At 45.2% G+C, this 27,640-nt stretch overlaps 2 protein-coding genes across 3 annotated transcripts; both read left to right on the top strand.

Moving 5' to 3' along the window:
- Nucleotides 1-2: 2 nt before the first annotated feature.
- On the top strand, nucleotides 3-17,907 carry tep1 (telomerase-associated protein 1). Its single transcript, XM_067253618.1, has 56 exons — nucleotides 3-143; nucleotides 801-1,345; nucleotides 1,520-1,678; nucleotides 1,800-1,949; nucleotides 2,084-2,248; nucleotides 2,380-2,517; nucleotides 2,612-2,683; nucleotides 2,775-2,890; nucleotides 2,965-3,122; nucleotides 3,200-3,309; nucleotides 3,515-3,584; nucleotides 3,815-4,001; nucleotides 4,271-4,523; nucleotides 4,730-4,882; nucleotides 5,082-5,156; nucleotides 5,351-5,469; nucleotides 5,662-5,727; nucleotides 6,256-6,399; nucleotides 6,738-7,029; nucleotides 7,158-7,279; nucleotides 7,419-7,532; nucleotides 7,616-7,733; nucleotides 7,894-8,082; nucleotides 8,273-8,442; nucleotides 8,558-8,635; nucleotides 8,752-8,893; nucleotides 9,021-9,200; nucleotides 9,306-9,398; nucleotides 9,518-9,656; nucleotides 9,850-10,009; nucleotides 10,121-10,254; nucleotides 10,408-10,496; nucleotides 10,758-10,872; nucleotides 11,011-11,239; nucleotides 11,398-11,518; nucleotides 11,666-11,790; nucleotides 11,932-12,031; nucleotides 12,127-12,282; nucleotides 12,450-12,665; nucleotides 12,754-12,807; nucleotides 12,922-13,048; nucleotides 13,186-13,419; nucleotides 13,533-13,690; nucleotides 13,772-13,873; nucleotides 14,128-14,232; nucleotides 14,453-14,582; nucleotides 14,861-14,946; nucleotides 15,133-15,268; nucleotides 15,367-15,497; nucleotides 15,666-15,787; nucleotides 16,180-16,323; nucleotides 16,430-16,529; nucleotides 16,630-16,732; nucleotides 16,843-16,925; nucleotides 17,041-17,145; nucleotides 17,231-17,907. Exons 2-56 carry the CDS (start codon nucleotides 815-817, stop codon nucleotides 17,348-17,350), a joined length of 7,788 nt encoding a protein of 2,595 aa, XP_067109719.1. The 5' UTR covers nucleotides 3-143; nucleotides 801-814; the 3' UTR covers nucleotides 17,351-17,907.
- Nucleotides 17,908-18,031: 124 nt separating this feature from the next.
- Nucleotides 18,032-26,484, top strand: apol1 (apolipoprotein L, 1). Of its 2 annotated transcripts, none has more exons than XM_067253701.1 (29): nucleotides 18,032-18,339; nucleotides 18,491-18,544; nucleotides 18,795-18,869; nucleotides 18,964-19,011; nucleotides 19,102-19,173; nucleotides 19,250-19,336; nucleotides 19,412-19,483; nucleotides 19,647-19,721; nucleotides 19,878-19,928; nucleotides 20,011-20,061; nucleotides 20,157-20,222; nucleotides 20,484-20,549; nucleotides 20,757-20,807; nucleotides 20,901-20,978; nucleotides 21,068-21,136; nucleotides 21,246-21,302; nucleotides 21,432-21,503; nucleotides 21,606-21,659; nucleotides 21,936-22,010; nucleotides 22,188-22,268; nucleotides 22,354-22,410; nucleotides 22,517-22,597; nucleotides 22,722-22,775; nucleotides 22,877-22,990; nucleotides 23,098-23,154; nucleotides 23,240-23,302; nucleotides 24,163-24,280; nucleotides 24,445-24,496; nucleotides 24,597-26,484. In XM_067253701.1, exons 1-29 carry the CDS (start codon nucleotides 18,337-18,339, stop codon nucleotides 25,552-25,554), a joined length of 2,811 nt encoding a protein of 936 aa, XP_067109802.1. In that variant the 5' UTR covers nucleotides 18,032-18,336; the 3' UTR covers nucleotides 25,555-26,484. The 2 variants fall into 2 exon arrangements, with proteins under 2 accessions (XP_067109802.1, XP_067109801.1); XM_067253700.1 differs by having other exon boundaries at nucleotides 22,351-22,410.
- Nucleotides 26,485-27,640: the final 1,156 nt, after the last annotated feature.

Genomic DNA, 27,640 nt, shown 5'->3' with positions numbered 1-27,640 from the left:
TGACAAACTTTCAGGAAGTAGCTTTTAAGTCAAGACGTTACTACAGAGAAGTTAGAGCTACGAATCATTCAGAAAAGTATCAATTTAGCATTTTTCTTTATAGATATACAGTGGTGGACAAAGTGTGAATACAGACTTGTAAGGTGAGTTGCGTGTCACGTACCAGCAATGCTTTTATATACTAATCGAGTTGACGCCCATTGGTAAGGGCTACTTTCCTGGTCAAGCTGGTCTGGGATTGCCAAAATGTAGCGGTAACAGGGTGAGCTCAGCACCTGTTTCAGACCAGAACAGATCATTTCTTTGCAAAGTCATATACACTCCATTGTGTGTCAACTCGGTGCTATTTAAAAAACTAAAGGATAATCTTTAGTTTGTTAACATTAATTTAAAATCTTCTGGGTCTTTTTGCGTAGAACTTACTGTACACCCGCACTGCTGTGTTAAACTTGTGGGGCGTAGCCTGTTCTACCCCACAGTAATCAGGGCTTCAGGTTTTGAGTTCTGATGGAAACCACGCTCATACATTTAGTATACACCACCACTATTTTAGCTAAGTAGAACTGTATGCTGTTTGGACTATGCACCCATTTACTTCAGAGATAATTCCCCACCCGAACCTAACAGTTCCATAATCTAGGTTAATGTTTACAATACCGCCTGCTTACATAGTCGACCAAGTTGGAATGCTGCTGAACTAGCTGCTCAACAACGATATTTATGTTTGCTTGAGATTTAGAACCTCCCTGTATAGATCCACTACAAACTCCCTGACAGTTTACCTGTTTACTCCCTTGCAGTCCTTGCATCAGAGATGAGGGAACTAACTCAGCTCCAGCTAAGCTTGGACAGCAACCAGCAGACTTCATCTACAAGGGAACTCTTCTCCAACTATGCTGCACCGGACTTGGAGAACAGACTGTTGACCCAGGTGTCCTCTGTGCTGCCCCAGACCCTCTCTGCATCCTCCTCCTCCTGGGCATCTTCTCCTTCTTCTTCCTGCCCCTCTCTCCTTCCCTCCAAGCTGTCTTCCACCACATCCTCCCTACTCGCCACCTTCACATCTGCCTCCCTCACCTCCCCCCTCCTCAGCACTCAAAACAACCTCCTGAGGAGGAACCCACTCCTGTACCCCCCACTCTCCTTCTCCAACCCCTGTTCTCCTCCCCTTCATGGCTCTTTGCCTTCTGCATCCTTTGCACCCTGTACTGGTGCCCATCTCCAAGGAAGTCCTCACCTCCCTTCAACCTCCTGTCCTGTTCAGGAGGGCCAAGACTGTAGAGATGGAGGAGAAATGAGTTGCTCCTCTGAGGATGTGCAGTCCTGTTCTGAAGACATGAGTGTGGTATGCATGATACCAGTTTTGTTCTGTGATTGGCTGGTTAGCCTAACCAATCTAGTCTAGTCTTTTTTTTGTTTTTCCGATATGGATTTAGTTTAATTTGAAGATACAGGTAGATAGTTTATAGGTTAATGTCTTTTGACATAGCTTTTCTCAACTTATTTTGGTGCATTTTAGTGTTCTGACCTGGACAGTAAGGTGTCCAGAGAGATGCCTGTCCTAGACATGGAGTTGCATCTTGAAGACCCTGAGCATCCTGTGATTATCAGCCAAGAGGAATTTGGAGAAATGGAAAGTGGGAAAGAGGACCTTGAGGATGTGCTGAAAGACAAGAAGGTACAAAAGGACACTGAACAAACAAATTCACAGTACACAATATCAACCTATACATATCATCACTCACAAATGACAGTCGTCTCTCTCAAATCCACCCCTTAATTTTTTTTTCTGTGGCCAGTACTTACTTCTGAATGAGGTATGCTGTTCTTTGGTGAATGTGACCTCTGCTCCTGGTGATAAAGACTGGAATGCAGAAGGCAGTGTGTGGACAAGGATGAAGAACCTAGGTGAAGAAATCTCTAACGACGATCCGCAGTTTCTTCTCAAGGTCGGTGTTTGTGTGCTTCTCTTGAGAGTAAACAGAGAAGCCCACGTGTCACGTGTGTAAACATGTGTCATGGAGTGAGTCTCGACATGGAGGAAAGGATGGATCATATGCACTTTTTCCCCTGTCCTATCTAGGTGGCCGTGTACACTAGGCAAGAGTTGAACATCCGTATCACAGCCAACTACCTGTTGGCTCTTGCTGCCAGTCTGCCTGTCACCAAGCCACATGTACGCAGGTACTTCTGCGCAGCTGTGCAACTACCCTCTGATTGGCTGGAGGTGGCCAGGCTGTATTGTACGGTAGGTCGTGCATGTGCATCAGAAACTTAGGGCGGTAGAACACGTGTTTTACTCGATGTTTAGTTGCTCCAAACGTCCCCTTCCTCCCCCTGTTTCTCTGTCTCAGCACTGCTTCGCTCTGTCGTCCACAGTGCTTCAGTCACTCTCTGCCCAGCTGTCTGAAGAAGGCCATGGCAGATAAGTTCAAGCAGTTCAACGAGTATCAGCTGGCCAAATACAACACGCGCAAGCATCGTTGCAAACACAACAGGAACAAACCCAAAGCCACGGTATGATGCACACACTGTGCACCACAAACGCCACACATTCACCGGTTTTGTCTGTCTTGCCCTGTGCTAACCCAGCTCTCTGTGACCATGTTAGAAACCAACCCCATATCAGCTGATAACGTGGGCAAAAAAGCTCCTGATGGATGTCCCTACTCTGCAGAAACATGTAAGTGTGTGTTCAGATGGGATCAGTCTGTTTGGCTGTAGTGGTTGCAATGTTTGTTGACCATGTTGTGTGTGTGTGTGTGTGTGTCTAGTTAACGAAGAGAGTGGTGGTCAATAAGAAGCAGAGCGAGTTCAATCTGAAGACATTTATCAAGAGACTCCACATCAAGGAGCCAGCCCAGCATGTCATGGCTATACTGGGAAAGAGGTACACACACACACACACACAAACAGAGAAAGACCTATGTCCGGATACCTGACCTGTTTCGCTCTTTGTTTTAGGTACCCAGGTGACATGAAGGCGTTCACCCACAGCGGGCTCACTGGAACTTGGGAGAGGGAGAGAGCAGGGCAGCGCATGAAGCTGCCCCGGCCAGACACATGGGAGCGCAAGCTCAGCCAGGAAGGAAACAAAGCCCTCACCTGGGAGAAACTTATAGGTCTGTTAAACGTGTGTTGATGCACACAAACACACACACACACACTTGGTATTGAACAGTTTTCTCTCTTTCTACAGACAACAGGTCTCTCCCCTTCATGGCTATGCTGAGGAATCTGAGAAACATGATATCCCAGGGCATTAGTGAGAAGCACCATCAGAAGATCCTTGCTAGACTGACCAATGAAGTGAGTTGTCCTTGAGTTTTCACCAATCAGTTACAAGTCCACAGTAAGAGACCAAAAAGTGGCTTAGGAAATCAGAGCATTGGTTCATTTAGTCCATTGATGGATGTATAACATGCAATCAGTGTTGATTCAGCCTGTGATATGAAATGTTAGTGTATTAGTCATTCAATTACCAGGCCATTAATTGGTCAGTTTGTTGTTGCAGAAAGCTGTTATTCAGAGCAAGCAGTTTCCCTTCCGCTTCCTCTCTGCTTGGAAAGTCGTAAGTAGCATGGGTGAGAATTGGACACGCAAGACCTCAGCACACAATCAACACATACAGGTAGACCAGATACACAATCAACACATACAGGTAGACCAGATACACAATCAACACATACAGGTAGACCAGATACACAATCAACACATACAGGTAGACCAGATACACAATCAACACATACAGGTAGACCAGATACACAAACACACAGACAGGTTGTTTGTTGACCCTCTTGTCTTCCGTATTCAGACAGTCCATCAAAGAAAGTGGTCCCCAATTCTACAATGATATTGAAGAGCGTTCTGAAGGGGCAGTTGGGCTCCAAGGATTTAGGAAAATTTAAGCGTGGTGGGAGGAAGAAACTACGGGCGGCTCTGGGGGTTCCATTCATCTACCGCATGTACAAGATGAAGATGAGTGCGCTTCAGAAACCCAGGTACATGGAATTATTCATCTGGTGTCTATTCATTAAAGGCAGGGATCCGCAGCTGTGTGTATATATATATATATATATATATATATATATATATATATATATATATATATACACACAGCTGCGGATACAAACAGAGCAGGGCACACACACACAAACAATTTAGTTCTACATATAGCATGTAGAACTAAATTGTTTGTGTGTGTGTGCCCTGCTCTGTTTGTGTATGGGTGTGCTTTTGCATGAATTTGTGTGTGTGTGTGTGTGGCCAGTCAAAACATTGGTGATCTACTGAAACGGTACAAGCAAGCCCTGGAGACGGCGGTGCAGATCTCCTGCCGGCACAATGTGCCTCCTCTCCCCGGCCGCACCCTGATCTTGGTGTCTAGTAGCTTAGCAACTCACGAGCCCTGGAAAAAGGCCCTTGAAATAGGCTGTCCCATAGAACCAGACCAGGAATCCGGGGAGGAGGGGCAGGAGGGGGAGGAGGAAAGCACGACAGATGTGAAGACCCTCACACCAAATGTAAGGACAACTTCCTTCTTAGCTGGCCCTTCTCTTACCTGCAAAGAGTCTTTGCTTTTATCTGTCCAACTGTGTCAAATCAGGGATTGTCTGATGGATAGAAAAGGCTTACTACTAAAAGTATTCCTGAATAACTTTTAGATTTTCATCTGTCAACTTGTTTAAAAGCAGGGGTTTATGTTTGGGATGTGTTTAATTCCACTCAGCTCCAGGAGGTGGCAGTGTTACTCTCACTGATGATTGCCTGCAGCGCTGAGGACCCCCAGTTAGTGCTGTTCTCTTGGACAGGTTTCACAGAGTTGAAGCTGGAGTCTGACGTGCTACTGGACAACTGGAGACAGGTGATGAAGAAAGTGAAGGTGAGAAAATCGTTTGTCAGTCTTTTGCATTTGATCTTAGCTTAGTTTGCCTTTACTGGGGGGAAAACGACTCCCTTTTGTTTTACACTTTTAAGGCTAAGTAAAATATATTTATGACAGAGATGGAAGGCCTGGTGATAATGGTGAAACTAAGGTCAATTGTCTGAGTTGATTTGTAATAAAACACCTGTAATTGAAGGAATTCAATGATGACTATGACGCAAGTGAAAAGAGGAGCCAGTTAATCTCTCACATGTCTACATCAGAAAACAAGGTATGTTTGAGTGTGCTCATGTTTGCACATCATGCAGATTTGGGATTCACCTCTTTTGGCTTTTAATGTGGTGTAGTGAAATTAAGGCATGTTAGAGAGTGTGTTATAACCGCACGTTAAGCCGTAAGTTAACATAATCACTGTGAGATAAAAACAGCCACACTGCTTAACACCAAACCTCCCTTTCATCTCAGGTCGACAATATAATCCTGGTGACTGATTGTGTTCCCGGTGAGGTGAATTTGGCCATAAACCAATTGAGGAAGGACGCAAACAACGATGTTCTCTGTGTTAAGATAAACCTGGAGAAAAGGTGTGTGGGGGAACAGAAAGCCCACAGTATAAAGCTCCTTCAGTAATTAGTCGCCATCGAAAGTATGACTTATGACTTAAAAATGATGACCAAGACTAGGGGAAACCTCAGAGAACTACGCAGGTCATGAGATGAACTTTGTCCGTGTATGTCTTCATCTTTCTTTCTTCCTTTTCTTTTCTTTCCCCCCAGTGAACAAGACTCCCCCTCAGACAGGAACTATGTGGAGCTCTGTGGGTTTAACGAACAGATCCTCAAGTAATGCATCTCTTTGACTCTAATGACCTTCTGTGTGGTTGGACACAGTGATGGAGGAGGCAAAACAAGGCATTCTTTTGTAATATAAGTACATTTGTGTGACAGTCTCTGGAAATGCAATATACGATTGTAAACAGGCTCTGTAATGGAAGTATGCTAGTTTAAACACCTGTAATTGAAGCATACTAGTGTAAACAGGCTCTGTAATGGGAGTCAGGTGGCTGAGCGGTGAGGGAGTCGGGCTAGTAATCTTAAGGTTGCCAGTTCGATTCCCAGCCGTGCCAAAATGACGTTGTGTCCTTGGGCAAGGCACTTCACCCTACTTGCTTCGGGGGAGAATGTCCCTGTACTTACTGTAAGTCGCTCTGGATAAGAGCGTCTGCTAAATGACTAAATGTAAATGTAAATGTAATGGAAGTATGCTAGTTTAAACACCTGTAATTGAAGCATAATAGTGTAAACACCTGTAATTGAAGCATACTAGTGTAAACAGGCCTTGTCATATGCGTAGTTGTTCATCCTCCTCAGGTTTGTGGCTGAACGAGGCTCTTCCAGGCTGCTGGACCATGTGGAACTTATTGACAAACTGCACAACATCCCCTCTCACCCTGCTGCTAAAAACCTAGACACAGCAGCTGCCCTCACACCACTGACAGCAACCCCAAAGATGAGGTACTAAGTTCATGTTTTGACACCTTGTATTGAGTTTATGATCTTACTTCACTGTTACATGTATTCGTTTCGCAGATGCTTCTATCTAAAGTGACACACGTGTATAGTATCCACATCTCAGCCACCAGACACGGTGAAGAATAATAATGGCTGGTGGTTGACCGACAAGCAGGCTGTTCCTAGTTAGGAAGCGGGGTAGCTGATTGAGAGCAGCATCATTTTCGACATGATAAAAAAGAATAAGGTCTGACTGTTCTAGAGGGCTGGAGTTATTTATTCCATCCAGCCTTATTTTGCTTCCTCCATCTCCTTCCTCCCCCTTCCTGTCCTGAGCTCAGGTGGCGTGGCGTGCGTGTGTTCATCTCCTCCACCTTCAGAGACATGCATGCGGAGCGGGACGTGCTGGTGCGCTGCGTGTTCCCCGAGCTCCGGCGCCGCGCTGCGCAGCACCGCCTCTACCTGCAGGAGGTGGAGCTGCGCTGGGGCGTGACCGAGGAGGAGTCCAGCCGCGCCGTGGAGCTGTGCCTCTCGGAAGTGTGCCGCAGCCAGATGCTGGTGGCAATCCTGGGGGAGCGCTACGGCCTGGTGCCTCCTCGCCCCGCCCTGCCAAACCTTCCACAGTACAGCTGGGTAAGGCTGACTGCCAGTGCTTCTGTCCGTCTGTCCACCTTGCGTGTATTTGGTAGAGGAGGATCATCATTGTTGAGCCTTTTGACATCAAGCTGGTTGATTCTGTTTGGATGTGATCCCTTCCACAGCTGGATGCTGCCCCACCAGGTCTGTCGATCACTGAGATGGAGATTCGTCAGTTCCAGGCTTTATTTCCAGACTCCGCCCACAATCGCATGTTCGGCTACTTTAGGGTGCCCAATTTGTCCAGGTGGAGTAATTATGTGCATTGACATTCATATATTGATATATATCATGATGGCTGTGACACATGACGTCAATTGATTGGATCATACAGCCAGGTTAGTGGGTTAAGTTAAATTCCTGTTTGTTTTGGATTTGTGTCTCAGGTCTGTGCCAGTCGCATGGAAGTCAGACTTTGCTTCGGAGTCTCAGGAGGCTGAATCCAAATTGTCCGACTTGAAAAGAAGAATCCTGATTAGTGATGTGAAAGTCACCGAAGAGTGAGCAATGTTTTTGGTAATTCCTTCCCTCACCCTGAGGTGATCTTAGGTCTGATAGGCTTTCTGTCTCTGTCCCCCTCCAGTTATCCCTGTGAGTGGGGAGGGATTGTGGATGGGAAGCCCTGTGTGAAAGGACTGGAGCGCTTTGGGAAGGCAGTGCTAGAGGACCTGTGGGGGTCGGTGTTGAAGCAGTTTGTTGAGGTATGAAGCTGTATATAGCTAAGGATAGGCCAATAAAACAATCTAAGTTGGTCAGATCTGATTTAAGATTAGCTTTAATGAACACTGAACAAATATTTCTTTTAACTATCCCTAAGACAATTCTTTTCACCAATTGTCTGTGTGGTGGTGTGTTCACTAGGAGGCAGAGGAGCCCGATCCAAGCTCTGATATCTCCAGTCAGGAGCTGCACCAGGGCGCCCTTCAGAGGCTGTTCTATGGCAGGGCTAAGCTGCTGAGAGAGGCTGTGGGGATTGTGAAGGAGGCCCAGCTTAAAGGAGGCCTGCTGCTGCTGGAGGGAGCTCCTGGAGAGGGCAAAAGCGTTTTCATGGTAAACTACAACACAGCGTCGGTACAGATTAGACACGCTCACTCGCTGACTCCTATCTCACTTCTTTTTTTTACATTTTTTCTTTATTTATATAAACATTTTAAAACTGAAAAGTTTTTAAAACTGAAAAGTTTTTAAAACTGAAGTAAAAAAAAAAAAAACTTTTATTACGCATTGTTTCATGATGCAGGCCGCTCTGGCAAATGCCCTCCAAACTCCAGAAACGTCCCAGGAAACTACTACATGTGGTGTTATATCCTACTTCACCGATGTTAGCCAATCAGCATGCACTGTGGTGAGCCTTCTGCGTTGTCTCGTCCAATGTTTGAGAAGAAGAAAGGAAGACACTTCAACTTTAGAGTGAGTGTCAAAATGAACAGGATGACATTGCATACATTACCTATTGTATTGAAATCAAATTCTTATTAATCAAATTCTAATGACCATGTGAATCTAACCACATCATTCATAAAAGAGAGATGATGGAAGCGTTCCACTCCATGCAGAGGGACACCAAAAATGAGAAGGAATCTCCTCTCCCTTCAACTTTCAAGTGAGTGTCAAAATGAACAGGATGACATTTCGTACACTACCTATTGTATTGAAATAAAATTCTTATTAATCAAATTCTAATGACCCATGTGAATCTATCCACATCATTCATAAAAGAGATCTGATGGCCGAGTTCCACTCCCTGCTGAGTGACACCAAAAAGAACCAACCACTGGCCTTGCTGGTGGATGGAGCAGATCTGATCCACGATGGACAGGGCCATCTTACATCTTCTTGGATACCTCAGCAGCTCCCTCAGGTCAGCCATTGGTTAATGATACTGAGTATATATTAAGTCTGTAAATAGTGACAGTGCAGTAAAGTACATGGTAGGACATAGATGCATTCATGTTAATACAGTTTTTTATTTTTTTTATTTTTTTCAGGGTGTGTCTTTGGTGGTCAGCTTCACGTCCAATTCGCCGATGCTGCTAAACCTGGCAAAGAAGAAAGGGTCCGTTGTGTTTCCTTTGGGGAAGCTGTCTTTACCAGACAGAAAAGAGATAGTTCGGAAGGAACTGGAAGTCCACGGGAAGAAGCTTAGTGATTCTGCCTTCAACAACCAGGTTTCTTCTTTGGAAAAACGACACATGTTGTTGGTGGTGGGGGTGGCATGGAGTACTAAATAGAATCTTATCAAAACGAAAATACCTGTGTGTGTGTGTGTGTAGCTCCAGATACTTCTGAGGAAGAAGGGTGCAGTAAGTCCGCTCTACCTTCATCTGGCCTGCGAGGAGCTGAGGAGTTTCGCCTCATTCGAAAAGGTCTGGTGTCATTTATTTTCCAAATGACTAGTAATAATGAATAGTATAATGAAGTGGGGTGAACGTACATTATCAGGATAATGTTGAATATGATGATGATGATGATATTTGTGTCTCAGATGAAGGAGAACCTCCAGTCCCTCCCCCCGTCTCTGTGTCAGCTGGTACAACACAGCCTGGCCAGACTACAGTCTCAGTATTCTCAGTATGGAGAAGCACTGCACTGGGCACTGGCAGCCTTAACTGTTAGCACCGCTGGTGAGAAAGACCACCTTTCTGTTCAGTTACCATACATGTCAGAACACACAAAGACACACACCAAATCTGGTTGAACTTACTTCATTTATTGTTGTGGAACCCCACCCATCTGGTGCGTCCAGTCAATTAAATCAACTTCACCTCAACAGTGTGGCATGTCAAGCCAGGTTTATTGTTCTTGGTGTTCTTATAGGCCTGAGGGAGAGGGACCTATATGCCATACTGAGCATGTGCAATGAGCTTCCTCCTGGAGAGGGGCTGTCACAATGGCAAAACATGCTTCACCTGGCCAGGAACCCTCGAGGACGCATCCCCATGGCAACCTTCTCCCACATGGTGCGGAGTCTGGAGAGGTAAAGAACATCCTTGTATAATGAGCAGCAATCATACACAATGTAAAGGAGATTATAAAATGGAGGATGTTGATTACGTGATAGATCAAATATTCACTTTTGTCTCTGCAGCCTAATTGGTTCTTCTTACTGCCATGGTGAAGATGATATTCTGACTTTGACCAATCCGGAGGTGAGAATGGCTTTTGAGCAGCTACTTCTCCACAGTGATGCTTCCAGAACACAAGCTCATTCCATTTTGGCAGGTACTAGAATCCAACACACACGCACCAATCCAAACATTTTGAAAATTGGGACCCACTGGCTGTCTTCTTTTTCCTACTTGCTTTACTCCAACAAAATATAATATACCGGTACATCAAAATATAGCTCTTTTGTCTTTAATCCTTCTTTCTCAGCACACCTTTGGGCACTGGCAGATCCTCAGGCAGAAGACACTTTTCTGCAGTGTGAAGCCAGCTCCATAATGCAACTGCCTCACCACCTGGTAAACACCCATAGGCCTTTTTGTAGCCCCCAACTACTGACTGCTCTCAATAGGAAAGTCCCCATTAACCAATGAGCAAACACCTCAAATCGCTTTACTGTGGTCTCCTTCTGGGAGGCTATGTTTGTAAGACCCTTGATTATAGCAACCTTGACCATTGATGATTCTTACTGCCTAATGACGTTGAAATCTCCCGGGGAGTAGGCACTCAGAGTTTTGTGAGAACCATCTAATTCTTCTTCTTGATGCGGGGGGGGTCAGATGAGGAGTGGCCAGTGGGCGACGCTGTGTTCCCTGCTCTCCAGTTACTACTTCCTGTTTGCTAACGTGCGGCATGGCCTCCTGCACCACCTCCTAGAGGTCTACGCTTCAGCGGGTGAGACGGCTGCTCTGGAGACAGGCTCCTGCCAGACACAGTATAGAAATGGTGGCATCCATGGATGAGGACCCCTTAGAGTGCTGTGATAGGTTCCCTTCTGAAGATAGCTGAGTGTACCTCTTCTTCTTTGTCTAGAAGCTTCCGTGTCAGAGGTGGACTCAAGCAGTCTGGAGGACTGCCACAGTTTCCTCAAGACCCACACATCCCTCCTGTCCTCTTGGCCCACTCTGTTTGTCCAGCAGGCTCTCAACGAGCCCCACGACACCCCTGCCCACGCCTGGACGCAAGGCCTGCTGGGAACAGGCGTGAGGACACATGCAGTGAGGTGGCACAACAACACGAAGCACCCTCAAAAGCAGACCAGGTAGGTCATCTACATCTACAAGCTATGTTGGTTGGAGAGTTCTCATCCTGATCCATGGGGTTGTGACTTGGTTGTCTTGAGCTGTTCTGGTTGACTGCTCTGAGAGTTTCACACACAGTTTGGCTTCAGGATCTGCGGTGTCTCTGTTTTAACGTCAGTGAGCTGGTGTCTACGTTCTGCTTGGAGCCCACCTGTGTGGAGATGAGTCCGGAGGGTGAGGTGATGGCAGTGGGCACTGGGCAGGGCACTCTGCACTTCCTCCACACCCACACGGGACAGGTAACACATTCCACACATTCTCATTCTAACCCTAACGTTCAGCCCTCTGAACAAGTCTGACACGAGCTGTGTTTAGATCTGGTTTGTTTCTGTATCCTAGTGCACTGTTCTTAAAGTGCACGCCTATGCTTTCCATGGTGTGTACAGGAAGTGAGGTCACTAATTAGCAGCTGTGATGGCATATCTGGATGCATCTTCCTGAAGAAGGGGCTTCTTGGAACAACCTCCTTTGACGGACGTATAGAGATATGGGACATTGACAATGGCTGCAGGTGATAGAAAGTTTCAGAAATGAAATCCCCTGAATTATGAACTCATATTTTGTTTCCCATACTGTGTACTATGAAACTATGCACTACAAAGGTTTTAACATCTACACATGGACAACATGCTTGTCTTCCTCTTGTCATCAGGATATCTCTCATTGATGGACACTCAAACAGAATCACCGGAAGTGACATCAGCGCCGACAGAAACCACCTAGCTACAGTTTCCCTCGACTTCACCCTCAAAGTAACACTCAAATCTTTGTTGTTGCTCTGTGTATGCAGGTTTTCTTATTCCTTTTACCCACCATAGAAGTGTCATACATGTTCTGGCTTTTACAGGTGTGGTCATCGTCAGACTACCATCTGGTGTCAACCTTCACAAACCCCAGTCCTTTGAACTGTGTGACCTTTGACCCAGAGGGTCAGATTTTGGCCGTCGGGTGCTGGGACGGCGCTGTGCGTGTGTGGAACTGGCTCCAGGAGAAACTGGTCATGGTGAGGACATCAGCGAATGACATCAGTTTATGATTCTACGGAGAGCCAATGGGGGGAACCACGTTGGCAATAACATGAGTTGAAACTGAAACTTTCTCTTCTCTCCTTATCTGACCCTAACCCCACTTTTCTTCTCTTGTCTTGCTGTCCCAATCTCTCCATCCAAGACTCTCACGGGCCATGGCAGGTCGGTGCGCAGCCTCTCCTTCTCTCCCTCCTCCTCCACCCTGCTCTGCTCTGGCAGTGTGTCTGGGGAGGTGCGGCTGTGGTCTGTAGCAGCCTCCACCTGCGTGGGGTGCTACCAGGCTCACCACGGAGCCACTGAGGTGCTGTCCTTCCTGCAGGGCGGGGCAGTGCTACTGAGCGCTGGGTCAGACCACATGGTAGGAAAACGATAGTAGGTGTAAAGGGGCGAGTACGCTCACAAGAGAATGCGGTTATACCTATACAATTATTTTGACTCCTCCCTAGGTCCAGCTATGGTCAGGAGGTCTCGGTCGTGCAGTGAACACATTTGGAAAAATGGTATGCTCTTGTTGCATGTTCTGTGAAACCTTTGTTTTATTTCGTTTTTTCGTGTTTTGTGTGTGTTGGTCACTGGATGAGAGGTCAGTGTTTTGTGGATTTCTCCCTGGACAGGAGTGTGTTGAACCGGGCCAGAGCATGTTGACCTCTGACCCTGCTGCCCTGTGTGTGGCGGTCAGTGGGGATGACGCGGCAGTGGGTTACCACGGGGACGGACTGAAGCTCTTCAGTCTTAAATCAGGTACGTGACTTTCGAATATCGTCAGTTACTTTTGATGTGTCGACACAGATCGAGTTTCGCTTTTATCTCGCCATGCATTTCGGCAATCTTTTGTGAAGAAAGGACTAAACAAATCAAATGTGATGCATTGGCTGCAGATGAAATGACCTGGGCCAGCGAGGGCCTCAGGGTGTCCATCCTGTGCCTGCTGTGGCTGACCGTGGAGGGTCCTGAGCTGCTGGTGACGGGGGGAGGGGACCTGCATCTGAGGCTGTGGAGGAAGGAGGAGAGGGGAGAGGAAAGAGAGATGGTGCTGCTAGGGCAGTTTGGGACACATCTGGGGCCCGTCCTTGCTCTGGCACAAAGCAGCGTGTACCTGGCTTCTGCCTCAGGTCAGTAGGAAACGCAGAACAATGCTAGAAATCAATCCAGCCATAAAGGTTCTATTGATCAGATGCAAGGTATCTACGATACTGGGTTAATGAATGTGGTTCTGATCAAGCAGATGACTTCACCATCTCACTCTGGTCCCTGGAGCAGCTGACCTCTGGCCCCTGGGTTAACCTCAGTGTTGTCTCTGTCTTGAGAGGTCATGGGGGAGGGGTCACCTGCCTGGCCTTTAGCCCCACTGGCCAGGAGCTGCTGTCAGGGGGAAAAGATCAGGTGTGTGTTTGTGGTAGACATGTTGCTTGCTATGTTTGTGTCAGTTGTGGTGTTACAACTAACTCTAATGGTGTGTTTCAGACTCTGATAGTGTGGGGTTGCAGTCCTCCTGCTCTCTCTAAGTCCCTTCCTTACTCTCACGGAGACTGGATCACCGGCTGTGCATGGACCCCCGACTGTGTGGTAAGCTGTGCGTGGGGGGGTTTCCTCATCATTCGTTTATCTCGATTTTTCGCCTCACTCCAAATGCTACCTGACTGATGATGGAATGGTCCGTCAGGTTAGCTAGCACCGCAAGGTAACAGACACACTTTGTGACCACCATGATGATTTGTCTCCTTGCTAGCCAGCTGCAAGTAATACAACTTTCTTGACTTCTTCCCCGACTGACTGTGCAATACTTGATAAAGATTAATATTTCTAACTGTGCGTATCAGGTGAGCTGCTCCAGGGACGGCAGGGTGCGGGTGTGGGACCTCCAGACGGGCCGCAGCGTGAGGGAGATCGTGGGCACGTCCTCCCTCAGCGCCCTCTGCTGCCTGGTGAGTCTGGCCGTACAGCAGAGAGCCGTGTGGCGGAGCAGGAACCCTCCTGGACCTCCAGCAGGGCTAATCAAACCCCAAAATGTGTTACAGGCAATGTCACATACACCCACAAGATCCACACCTTTAACCAACCTAAATGCTCAATAGAGAGTTGTGATTGTGTTGTGTTTGATTCTACTGTGGTGAGGCTGTGAGCCGTGTCGTGTTGTGTGTGCAGGGGGAGTTTGTGATGGCGGGCTGTTCAGATGGGGCGCTGCAGCTGTGGAAGTGGGGATCAGGGATGGAGATGAGCAGGATCACAGCCCACCACTCCCGCATACACCACTGCTCTGTGCTCCCCTGCCCAGGTACTGCACCCTGCCCAACCCAGGGCCCTGGTATTGCACCCTGCCCAACCAGGGCCGTGGTACTGCACCCTGCCCAACCAGGGCAGTGGACAGAAACCAAACAGGACCAACCATAAAGATCTTAGTCATCATGTTGTGTATATTGTGTGTGTGTGTGTGTGTGTGTGTGTGTGTGTGTGTGTGTGTGTGTGTGTGTGTGTGTGTGTGTGTGTGTGTGTGTGTGTGTGTGTGTGTGTGTGTGTGTGTGTGTGTGTGTGTGTGTGTGTGTGTGTGTTCAGACAAAACCCAGGAGGTGGATCCAGAGAATATGACTGTTTCCACTGCATCTGATGACGGCAGTGTGAAGCTATGGAAGCCCTTCCAGGTAAGTCTGCTACTGTTCCAACACATGTGTCTGCATGACCCTGGAGTAAACGTGTACATTACTAGGAAGCATTACAAATGGCTTTCTTTAAGTTGGAACCAAGTGTGAAGAGAGTAGAGCAATTATATCTGTGACAATGAATTGGCCTGACATTTTAAAAAGTTCTGCTGAACTTGTCTCTCTCAGGTGCATCACTACAGCAGCTTGCAGGGCCACAGTGGAGGGATACGTGGAGTGGTCTGTAAGCAGGAAGGTGTTCCGGAATTCCTAACCGTGTCTGAAGACAAGTCGCTCAGGTCATGGAACATCTCTACAGCAATGGGTAAACCAATATTCAACCTAATACCATTGCTCGGCCACTAATTAGCCCTAAGATTGTTGGTGTCTGTTGACTTGTTTAATTGGTGGATTTGCTTCTAGAGAGTTCTCCCATGCAGGGGGGCAGTATCAGAGCTGTGTGCTTCACCAGACGGGACGTTCTGCTGATGCTGGGCTATGAGTCTGGGCGTGTGACGATATGGCAGCACAACTCCATGGTTGGCCTCAAACAGGTAATTCTGCTTAATCTCTTCACAACCAGATTTTCATGGTGGCTTTCCACAGCGGTTTGTCTCCCTTAGAAACGATAGAAAAAGGGTGAGGTGGTGTGTGTGTGTCTGTGTGTGTGTGTACATGCCTGTGGTGTGGGGTGTGTGAGTGTTTAACTGTGTCTCTCCCAGGTGTCTGAGGGTGCCATTACATCGCTGTGCTCCTTGCCTGAAGGCCAGGTGGCTGTGGGCTGCAGGATGTGCCATGTCTCCTTATGGCAGCTGGAGTGGAACCCACAGCGCAGCTCTGTCAGGTACATTTACATTTAGTCATTTAGCAGACGCTCTTATCCAGAGCAACTTACAGTAAGTACAGGGACATTCCCCTGAGGCAAGTAGGGTGAAGTGTCTTGCCCAAGGACACAGCGTCAGTTGGCATGACCGGGAATCGAACTGGCAACCTTCGGATTACTAGCCTGATTCTCTCACCACTCAGCCACCTAACTCCCACGGTACTGTACACCCACGGGATAGGACTCCCAAGAGGGCAATTATATAGTTTTATACTGTACCAACCAGCAGAATGACTACATATATGACCTCTAATGTATTGGGACTATAAGAGCATTCAGTGAGAGTAGTACTTCCAGCTGTACAGAAACATTGTCGTTTTCGCCCACGAAATGTTTTCGTTTTGTGTCCCTAGTCTGACAAAGGTGTCCACATACACCATGGAGTCTCCAGTCATGTACCTGGCCCACTGCTCCAGGCTGCTAGGACTGTGTGAAGACGGATCCATCAACGACATCGTGGCAGGAGACCCAGAGAACTGGGAATCTAAATCGAACATGTAAATCCCACCTGTTCACACCTTCCTTAAGAACAGGATGTGATGGTGAGCCGCGAAGCATGCACCCGAAAAAAATATCTGTCCTGACCGCTCGTCTCCGCCGCAGGTGGTCGAATGAAGTGTGCGTTCTTGGGATGACCCCCAACGATGGCAAGAGCGTGTGGCTACTGGGGGAGATGGAAGGGAAGGTTGCCCTGGGCTTTGCAGTAAGTGGAGCACAGCCCCTGATCATCTTCTATGTGGCTGTTAAGAGAATTACTGGGATATAGCTGAGAAGGCCCTAATGTGTGTGCCTGTCTTCTTCAGTATTCCATCGGCTCAAAGATGGTGGCCAGCTCCAACATGGACCTCTGGGTGGAGCATCCTGAGGGGAAGGGATGCTTCTTAACAGCGCTAACTATCAATAACGGTAGCACACAATGACTGTACATACCGGTACACGTGTACACAAACACACACTCACTAAGTGTCGTCTCACGGGGGGGTCGTGACGTGTTGTGTTGTGTTTCGGTTCCTCAGACTTGGTGGTTTGTGGAGATTCAAAAGGGAACATGTGGTACAGCCTGCCACCCAACATGAACACCTGGAGCAGCAAGAAACCTGTGAGTGCTCACATCCTGTTCGATGGCGAGGAGGGGATGGTGATAATGGGGGAAGTGGAGGACGAAGGTTTTAATATTTTTGGTGAGGATAACGATGATAACTGTTGTCCCACAGGCCCACAGTGACCGTGTCAGTGTGCTGAGAGTGACCAGCACTACCATCATCTCTGCCTCCTATGACAGAACAGTCAAACTATGGAACAGAAACACTAAGAAACAGGTACACAGATCCCACATCCTCTAATATTGCAGTATATTTCATGTTTGACACTGATATTGTTACCTGGTTATCTGTTTCCATGTAGGTGGGGATGTTTGTGTGTGGGGGTCCTGTGCTGGTTTTGGAGTTGAACCCACACAATGCCAGTGAACTAGTGTGTGGAGACGGACTGGGAAGGTTCTACCATCTCTCCTGGACTGAATAGCCACCACACACACACACACATGGGTGCTGCACTTCCATATTGTCCCATGTATCTCAAATAATTCTTCCAGATTTGTCTAAATGTTTTTTGTTGCGACTGCACCACAACATATTTATAATGGTTCAAGCAAAGCTAAATTTGAATTGTTTAAAATAAAATGCTCCTCATTAATGTTCATACTTGCTCAGCATGACTGTAAAAATAATAATTTTGATGCAATGTTTTCGTAATGAATATAATTATGATTTGCATTCAGCTCAATTTGTGTAGAACATCTGTCTTTCATTTCAGAATGTATTTTATCGATGGAAAGTAAATGGCAAGAAAACAAAATGACCTAATGGTTTTCGAGCTTTTATTATTAAATTTGTTTTCAAATTCTGACTCTTATTGTCATTGCACGACTGTACAACGACATCCAGTGCCTCTCAGTGGTACACACGTTAAGTGGAAACATTCATACAACAGATACGTCTACCGATTTCAATAAAATGTACAATATTTTAACTCAATCTCTGTCTCCCTCTACTGCCAAAATGATTACCTACTTGGAAATTTGCCATCATGCTCTACAATAAAGATTGTCAGATCAAAGAATGTTGTCCCAGTCTTAAAATGTTACTTACGCCCACTCATGAATTAATTATGTTGCCTGTGGGTGGTAGGCTACAGTCACAAACTCACCTGAGCACTTCACCTCACAGATGCAGACTAAGAGAACAACGCCCTGTTCTACCTACCCGATTTGGTACTCCGGGGAAGGTAATTTGCTGGTTTCTTCTGAACACTCCATGAACAACAGGACAATATAGTGGGTGTTGGACCAAGTGAGAAGTGCGTATCGCATTTCAACTGGAAGCTCCACTCAACAGCAGCATAAAGTCAGCGGACAAACGGAGTCCAACGCCAGCCACGCACAACGCAGTAAACAAATGAAAGGATTTAAGGAACTTTAACTTCCAAACAATAAATCATCAAACAGAATAATGGTTAGTAGTCTAGTATTAGTTTGTGGAAATGTACACTTTTTGTGGTCACGTGTTGTTTTAGATTGGCGTTCGTATGCTGCTGTTTTCGTGCTCTACATTGAAAGTAGTCCAAATACAGATGACCTTGACTCTTAAGTTTGTGTTTTTACAGGAGCGGAAGTCGCTTTATAATAGTTTGGATTTGGAGTGTGATGGAGCTGTCAAGGTGAGTAAACTGTTTTTTTACTAAGTTGTTTCAGGTTTAAGTATGCATTCCTAGCTGCTAACCCTCACGAGTTAAGACCATGAAGTGGTGAAACGGTTGATGGTTCTGCCGATGTGGTTACACCTCACAAGAGTCAGGCACCGTCTCTTTTGTGTTAGATTAAGTGTTTTGTATGAAATCATTGACAACTGGCGGTTAGAGAGGTTTTCAATGTGAAATCACATCTTCCTATACGACTTTTTCGTCCCAGGAAAAGGGAGGAATGTTCAGCAGTGTGTTTAAAAGATCCTCAAAATCTACAGAACTCTCATCAACATCTCTTCAGGTACGCCTAGCTGATTTTAATCGTTATACATGTTGTAAATGTGTCCACATCTTGGTCTCAAACCCAGTGTTACTGTGCTACATATTCTTCACAGGATAACTCATCAGTTCACAGCAATGACAGTCTGTCTAACAACAACAAAGTGAGTTGGATTAAGACCCCAGAGTGGGAGTCATGCAGCAGTTTTCACGTGATTCGCCAGCATCCTCACTGACTTCATTCATATTTTAAGGAGAAAGGAGGCATGCTTAAAGGGCTATTTAAGAAGACTTCAGAGCCATCTCGAGATGAGACATATACTCAGGTGAGTGGACAGTGTTTTTGTTTATAGAACCAATTAATTGTATTATTATTATTTATTTCAAATGATCTTTGTTTAGCCAACACTTACAGTGGAGGGTGATGAAATGTCAGTAGACAGTGATCTCGCAGCCAGCAGTGACAGTCTTTCTGGAAACAACACAAATGTGAGTTTGACTCAAATAATTTGGGTACCGCTATTAGCGTTATTTCTATAAAGTGACTTGCAACTTGTTTTAAAGGAGAAGCGAGGGGTGTTCGGTGGAATGTTTAAAAAGTCCCCTAAGCCTTTGGGTAGAAGATTTCACTCACAAGTAAGGTTTGTTGTGTGTTTCTGATTAGGAAATGACTTTGTTCGTTATATTCTTTTTTTAATGCTGACCGGTTAACCTGAGAAATGGTGCAGCAACAATACAGCATTTCTACTTGGATTCTTTTATCCATGTAGTTTCAGGAAGCTCATGTTGTCTCTTCCAGGACGATATGGACAGCCTGCCTGCTCAAGGCGACGTCTTAGGCAGCAGTGACAGTCTCACAGAGAACACCTCAAAAGTAAGTCTGTTTTAAGAGGCCTGTTTCCACCTTGATTTGTTCTGATGGAGCTTCTGTCTTTGTAAACATTGCATAGGTGTGCAAGCACCGCCATATCAGCCAACCAAAGACTTTGCATGGGCTTTACCCTAAACAGTGCTAATGTTCCCCTCTTAGGGTGGAGTTATGCCCAAAATCCGTTGGAATCCTTTCAGCTCATCACCCAACGTGAGAATCCTGTGCCATACAGATAGAAGCATTACTTTGCCATGTTAGCCAGCATTCATGATATTCAGTTTTTTTCAATCAGGACCAGGAGAACAATCCACTGACCAGCGAAAAGCAATCAAGGACTAAACAGGTAGGATACTAAATCCTTTTTTATGTTCTTAGAGAAGTTTTTTGGGGGAAAACATTCCCTCAAAAATATTCTAAACAATTTCCCATTTCTTTCAGGATTACTTGTCTGTACAAAATGATCTCTCAGCCAGCAGTGTCAGTCTTTCCGAAACTACCTCAAAGGTGAGTCCTACTTCAGTCAGTGCAACCATGTAATAGGTTGTACTACATTAACACCGAACTTAATACTATAACACCGAACTTAATACTATATATTAGTTAATAGTATTAAGTTCGGTGTTAATGTAGTCCAACCTATTACTTCCTGCATAGCTACTAGTTAACAATGGACCATTATTCTAAAGTGTTACCGTTTAATGAAATTAAGTCTAGGATGATCTCTGCTGTGTGTACAAATGTAACATTGTGGTTTGTGTGTTGTAGGATGAATTGCCAGTAGGCAGTGATCTCTCTCCCAGCAGTGGCAGTCTCTCAGAGATGACCTCTAAGGTGAGTCCTGCTTATCTTCACCCAACTCCCATTTTATTTAGATCTTTTTTTTTTACATAATGTACTACTTAACAATAGCCATTCTGCTTTTCATTAAGGTATTCTACTGGAAATGTGTCTGTGATCATTAAGTGAAAGCTTAATAATGGTTAAATGGGTGTCACAATATGATTGGCTATTGTTGTTTTTTTAATATAATCATCTCAGGGTGGAGTGATGGGGAAGATTTTTCGGAATCCGTTCAGTTCTACCACTCGGGTAAGTGTCTGTATCAGTATTAGTAGATGATCTACCTTAGTAGATGTCCAGAGTTCACCATGCAGATGGAACTGAGGGAACCTCTATACACAGGATGAGGACAGAGCTGCTCTCACAACTGACTCCAGTCAGAGGCCCACTTCTACCGAGAAGCTTTCTAAAACCAAGCAGGTGGGTATTTTGGTTTTGTTTCTGTATTAATTTATTTGACCTAAATGCCAGACTCACTCAAACAGGTAAACCCTGTATCATTCCTGTAGGAGAGTGACTCAGACTCCGATGCTGAAGAGAAGATGGATGACTGTGAACAACAGTCAAGTTCTAAACAGGTGTGTGTATAGATCAAATGTCAACAGCAATAACACAATGTCCTGTCTTTAATCAGAGAATTAATATTCCTTGATTTACCTTTTTTTTCTTCTATTTTGTCATCAACAGAACAAGCTGGTTGGAGCCATGACAAAGCTGAATCTGTTTCGCTCTGCTGCTCCCAAAGTGAGGACTGAACAATGTCCTGGTTGTGGGGCAGTGATGCAGTGAATGATTCTCTTTGATAAACATGTGATACAGAACTCAGTGTCAAAACAAAGTGTTCAGGTTGTTCCCCCTGTCTTTATTCCACAGCAAGACAATGAAACTAGAACAGACAGTGAAGAACCACCTGCCAGCTCTGAGAAACCATCAAGCCATAAACAGGTGTGCATTTGCCTTGACCTCATCTAAATATTTGGAGGCCATATATTTGTTCATGTTTCACTGCTTATTTAAGTGTGGAAATGACCAACTCTTCCCTCTCAGAATGTTGTGGTTGGAGCCATGTCCAAACTGAATCCATTCCGCTCTGCGCCTAAAGTAACGATTTTGTTGAAATGTATTTGGAGCATTGTGTGTTGGTGCTTGTAGTAGCAATGGCTGGTGATGGTACTAGTTGTAATAGTGGTGGTGCTACAGGTGATAAGACTGGTTGTATAATTGTGTTTGGGGTTATGCTGGAGTCTGTAACAGACTAAAGATAAAGCAGGTAGTTTTAGTTTCAAGGAAGGTGGTGGCAGTTTGCTTTCCAGCGTGGTGAATGAGAGACTTACGTTAAGTCTCAGTTAACAGTTTCTGTACTTGGTGCTTGTTCAGAAGGATGCTGAGGTAGCTGAGCTACCCAGACACCACGACAAGCAGCTGGAGGGGAAGGAGAAAAATACCAAAACGGTCAGTCACATCTGACAACACACACACACACAAATGTTCCTTCAAAAGTACACTCTTCATTGTCTCCTCCTCTTCCGTCCATCCCCACCAGATGGTTCCTCCCTCCAGCTTGCTTCGAGGGCTGATTGGTCATACTCAGAGTCCAGGCTGAACAGTGTGTGTACTTGTCCTTGTCAGGTCGAAAGCAGAAATCTGATCCAGCAAGGGCAGAAGGAGAGGAGCACAGAACCTGAGATTCCCCCCCGACCCACGGAGGAGGTAGGTGATGCAGACCAACCCTCCTCCTCACGTGTGTCTGGTGCCGGGAGCGTGTTCACCGTAGCTTATCACCTCTCCACAGCAGCTGAAGGGTACTGCCACCCGGGACAAACTGAGGAGGAGAGAGGCAGAGGACAGTCAGGTAAGGTACCATTCACATTAGTCTGTTTGATTTGACCATTTTTGGTATGTATTTCTGGTGTCATCGCAATATTTGGCTTGGCTATATTTGTCTTTCTCATTCTCAGGCTAGCAGGAATATGATCCCCAGAGAGAGAGCAGGGATGATGACTGAGAGTCCAGAAGTTCCTCCTAGACCCACTGAAGAGGTATGCCTGCCTAGTAGGAGACTGACCATATGGTGTCTCTACTATATGTACATCGTGGCTTATAAGAATATAATGGATGGTGGAATGCTGTGTAATTTTGGCTTTCATGTCCTTATTATTTTAGGAGCTTAACAGATCTGTAAAAGGTGGTTGGCAAAAGCATAAGAAGGCCAATCAGGTATTCAGTACACATATCAAGTCTTGAATGTAACCACCTTGAATGTAAGAAAGTTAGTCCTATAAATAATATTTGTGCTTATTTCATGTTTACTCCCCAAGGACCAATCTGATGATGAAGTCCTTAAAGAGGGACAATCTGTTTCCACCAGAGAACAGAATGAGGAAGAGAAGGATAGAGAAGAAGAGGAGGTTAACCCGTCTGAGAGCAAAAAGGTACATTATTCTGGAGTGTCACATATTCTCACTGGTTTAAGATGATGGTGGAACTCAGAACATTTTTCTTATCTCACAAATGTATTATTTTCACTCACATTTTTAAGGTGAAACAGAAAAAACCCAAGAGGCATAATCCATTCATGCCACGTGGCGCGGCTAAGGTAACACCTACACATTAGAACAACATTAAACACAAACTAAGGCATCCACCAGCCTGAGAGAGGTGTAACTGAGCGTTCGTTTCAGGCTAAAACCATGCAGAAGAATACAGGGGGACAGCAGGGAGCAACAGGCAGCAACACTGCAGAGGTCAGCACTGTTCCATCACATTCCTACAAACATTGTTTTAACACAGTTATACTGCATACTCACACTCCTGCTTTGAAAGAGACTGAGCTACTGAAAATACCCTCCTGTATCTACCTCCTTTATCCCCCCACATCCTCCCCTGCTTCCTGTCTCGTGGCCATTTTTTCTCCAGCCACGCTGTCATTAAAAAAGAGAATTTGTTCTAATGATCCAGCCTCGCTTTTTGTTTTGCTTTTCTAGGATCTACACATCGGTTCCCCCAGTTTTTGTATGTTTTATATTGCCTTTCTAAATGGTCCAGGATCCAAAAATGACGGTCACATGTTTTTTTTTTGGTCAAATGACTCATCAGTTTTATTCTACTCCTCCTCTTATTTTGTCATCCTCCGACAGGGACATGACCTGATGCCAGAATGAGATAATTAAAAGACATGCGGTTCGTTTTTTCGCAGACACTAAACCCCTCACCCTCTGAGTCTACCCCTCCCCCATATTTGCATTCCTATCACAGACTGCTACGTGCCCAAACTTGTTCCTCTGCTTCCTTGTTCTATGCGCCCAAAGGCAACTTGTCTTTACTTCTGCAAAATAGCAGAGAAGTGTTCTCATTCTCAATCTGATGGCACGATTTCCCTGTCTTCTTTTCTTTCTCTGTGGTTGCTCATGAAATATTAGTCTGGTTTCAGGCCTCACTGACCTTACAGCCAATACCATGTCATACATAAGCATTATTGTTCCTGACAATATATCTGTGGTTGCTCATGAAATATTAGTCGACTTTCAGGCCGCACTGACCTTACAGACAATACCATGTTATACAGAAGCTTTATATTTCCTGACAAAATGATTTCTTCTCTTAGAATGTAGATGGCACGAAATCCTTATTTGACAAACTGGAGGAGTTCCGTGTAGACCGAAATGAAAATGAGTCAGATCAAGATGTGGAAAACCTTATGGAGTGGTGGAACACAGTGGAGCGTAAGTCCATTACGCACAAAAACACACTGGTTTTGATTACATTCGAGAAATGTATTTTCCACAAAATGTACATTACAAATTAATGTGTCCTTGGCACGTTGGCTCACAACAATATAGCAAGTAAATAACATACATAACATTTAAATTACATTGTCCACTTTCAGAATGGGAGGACATGGCTCAAGAAGAGGACTTGACTGAAAAAGAAGAGGCCAAGTAGGTGTCATAGAACCGTGTTAATCCTAAAACACACGTGACCCAGTTTTATTCCATGGTAAATATTAGTGGAGTGAGTATTCATGAACTTGTGTTTCAGGGCGTTTGCATTGACTGCAGAAAAGGTGCAGAAAGGCATCCGGGTCTTCAACAAGCTTTTCTCAGAGCGGGCTGAGAGCCTGTGGCAGCACGTCATTGACCTGAACAGCATCGCTGACGGCCTGGACGTCTTCAACAAGAAGACCAAGATCGCCCAGATCACTGGCGGCTCCACCAGCGCCATCGGGGGGGTGGCCACCATTGCAGGCCTCGCGCTGGCCCCTTTCACCATGGGAACCTCCTTGATTGTAACGGCTGTGGGTCTAGGTGTTGCTACGGCAGGTGGGCTCACCTCCGCCGGTGCCGGCATTTCCAACCAAGTCAACAACTCCTTGGACCGCAAGAAAGTGGAGCACATCGTAGGAGACTACCAGGAAAAGATGGCCGACATCAACAAGTGCATGAAGTTCATCAAGCAGGGGATTGAGAACTTGCGCAAGTTTGACGTGCTCAAGATTAAAAACCATGGATATAACCGAGACTTCCCGGGCCTCAACAACATCTATGAGGACGGGGCCATGGCAGGCAAGGCCATCCTCATCAATGCTAATGAGATTATGCGGGTGGTGCAGATTGCCAATGTGGCGGGTAGTACGGCAGCCAGAGCTGTCCAGATTGCCAGCATGGCCACAGGGGTGCTGACTGGTCTGTTTGTGGGCATGGACATCTATTTTGTGGCAAAGGACTCCAAAGAGCTGAAGAAGGGCGCCAAGTCTGAATTTGCAGCTAAGATCAGGGAGGTAGCTCTCCAGCTTCATGAAGGATTGGTGGAACTCAATGGCATTCGTGATGAGCTCCAGTCAGCCAACACGCCCGACAATGACAAAGAAGGTGCTGACTCACTTGCTACTGAGAAAGCTAAAACTTTTGACTACTCTGATGACAATGATGATGAGTTATGTAAGAAAAAAAATGAAATGGCCGATGAAGGCAATCCCTCATATAACAGCAAAACCTAAATGTGTCCGGTCTCTTTTAGTGAGAACAATGTACTGTCCAATCCATGTTATATTCAAAACATGAAGGCCAGTACAAGGCACTGTCTTTCACTACACTCACTCTCTAAAAACTCAGAATAACCATCTGAAACTGCTACTCTTATAAAATCACTCTTTAAAGAGCGTATCTTAAGATTTTTACATTTTGATAATTTGATTTTTAGACTCTGACATTGGTTAGTTGGTTTGTGAGACAACTTGGGTTTCTTAGGTTGGATTTTAGTTCATATTGAAACTTTCACACTTATTTAACAGCATAAACAAGACTTAAGAGTAGAACTTTTACTATTTATTCTGAATGTTTATGATGCTTCTGTTACAGAACTTTCAGGTGTGCTATGTACAACTCAGGAGAGTTGTAAAAACTGAAGAGATCACTGCAAAATTATCTTTTTAATGGTTTTACTATTTATAGGTATGTGTAAAAGGTATGGGTTTTATTTTATAAACAAAGACTAATCTACCAGAGCCACAGTGTCTCACACCCACTGGCATATTTGGTGGAAGATCTGTGATGATCTGGGGGGCTTCAGCAAGGCTAGAGATCGGGCATATTTGTCTTTGTGAAGGATGCATGAATCAAACTACTGAAAAGGTTATCCTGGAAGAAAACTTGCTTCCGTCTGAATTTTGATGACATTTTGCAGTGGTGTCTTTTGTCCAGAGCTGCAGTTTTGTCTCATTTTCCTTGAGGTTGGTACCAGTGATCACATTGAAGGGGGCTGGGGGGCTAAGTGAAGAGATTCCTATAACAGAGGGGTGGTACTTATCCTGGGTGTTACTAATGCTGGAATCTGCTCTCAGCTTGATGCTGAGGATATTGGTGTTGTAAACTGATTTCATATTTTGACTATTTATATAATAAAAATCTAAGTGGTATTTCAAACATTACGCCACTGTTTCATTTCATTATTTCTGACTGATTCACTGGGATGACACGGAGGTCCTCATTTTAATCACTGTCCAGGAATTACCACCTCTCCAGCCACACCATAGCCTTCTCTCAAGTCCGTCACAAACACACAAGTACCTGACCATCATCCGCTTTCCCCAGTAGCTGCAAACTACCTGAACAGCCTCATCGAGATGACGCTTCCACATGTAAAAACGTGTTATACAGAGCCAGGCGACATTGATATCAGTAGAAAACAGTTTCAGGGTTGTTGGGCTAAGCGTAAATTCAGACAGGTTTTTTTATCCCGTCATTAGGCGTACCTTGAAGTCCTATCTTTTATTTGTTAGTTGTGTTTGCTCATTATGGGATACATTGTGATTATGTTTGCTTGAGCGTGTTGGTTGGCAGTGTATTTCTGCAGTACTTGTACAACAACGAAAGGGTAAAGGTTTGTTGCCTCTAATAAAGGTGCACATAAAGAAGGATTAAGAATTCCTTTCCATATTCTGCTTCTTTCAATCACACGGCTGTGCGTTATACACAGTTATTAAAGTTAACAGATCATTTGACACAGGATTGAACCAGACCCCATTGCACATTTACTGCACTAATCTTCTCTCACATTCTGACTAGACAATGCCCAGTCTGACTTTGTGTTGTTCTGTGCATCTGACAATAAAAGACTTGAACTTGAACTAGACATTAGACTGTCACAGTCCCAACCTTGAGTCCATTCCTGTGTTTAGAAGAGCACAGATACTCCCGCCCCATGTTTTGATGGCAGCGAAACAGAGTGAATGAGTCAGAAGCCAAATTCATTTGTTCCACTCACATGTTCTGTACAGGTAAGGATGTAACCACACCCCGTTCCCAGGTGGCAAAAAATAGGTGAGGGTACAAAACAAAAAAACCTCACTGTCTCACGGTCCGTCTCCAGTTTCGGGGAAGTGGTTCAATTCTGAATAAGGGAATCACTTTGTTTTTATATAAATGTAAGTTTCGGTTAAAATTATAGAGTGCACCAATCCTGTCGCAAAATATCTGTTCTTAATATTCGAACTTTTTGTGGATGATGGTGCGCGGCTGTGTAGTGTGGCGTGGCTCCATGTAATTATAAACAGATGTGCCTGCCTGTAGCGTTGATAATAATAT

Source organism: Osmerus mordax, chromosome 16 (assembly GCF_038355195.1).
Source record: "Osmerus mordax isolate fOsmMor3 chromosome 16, fOsmMor3.pri, whole genome shotgun sequence".
NCBI lineage: Eukaryota > Metazoa > Chordata > Actinopteri > Osmeriformes > Osmeridae > Osmerus > Osmerus mordax.
This window is presented reverse-complemented; position numbering and strand designations above follow the sequence as displayed.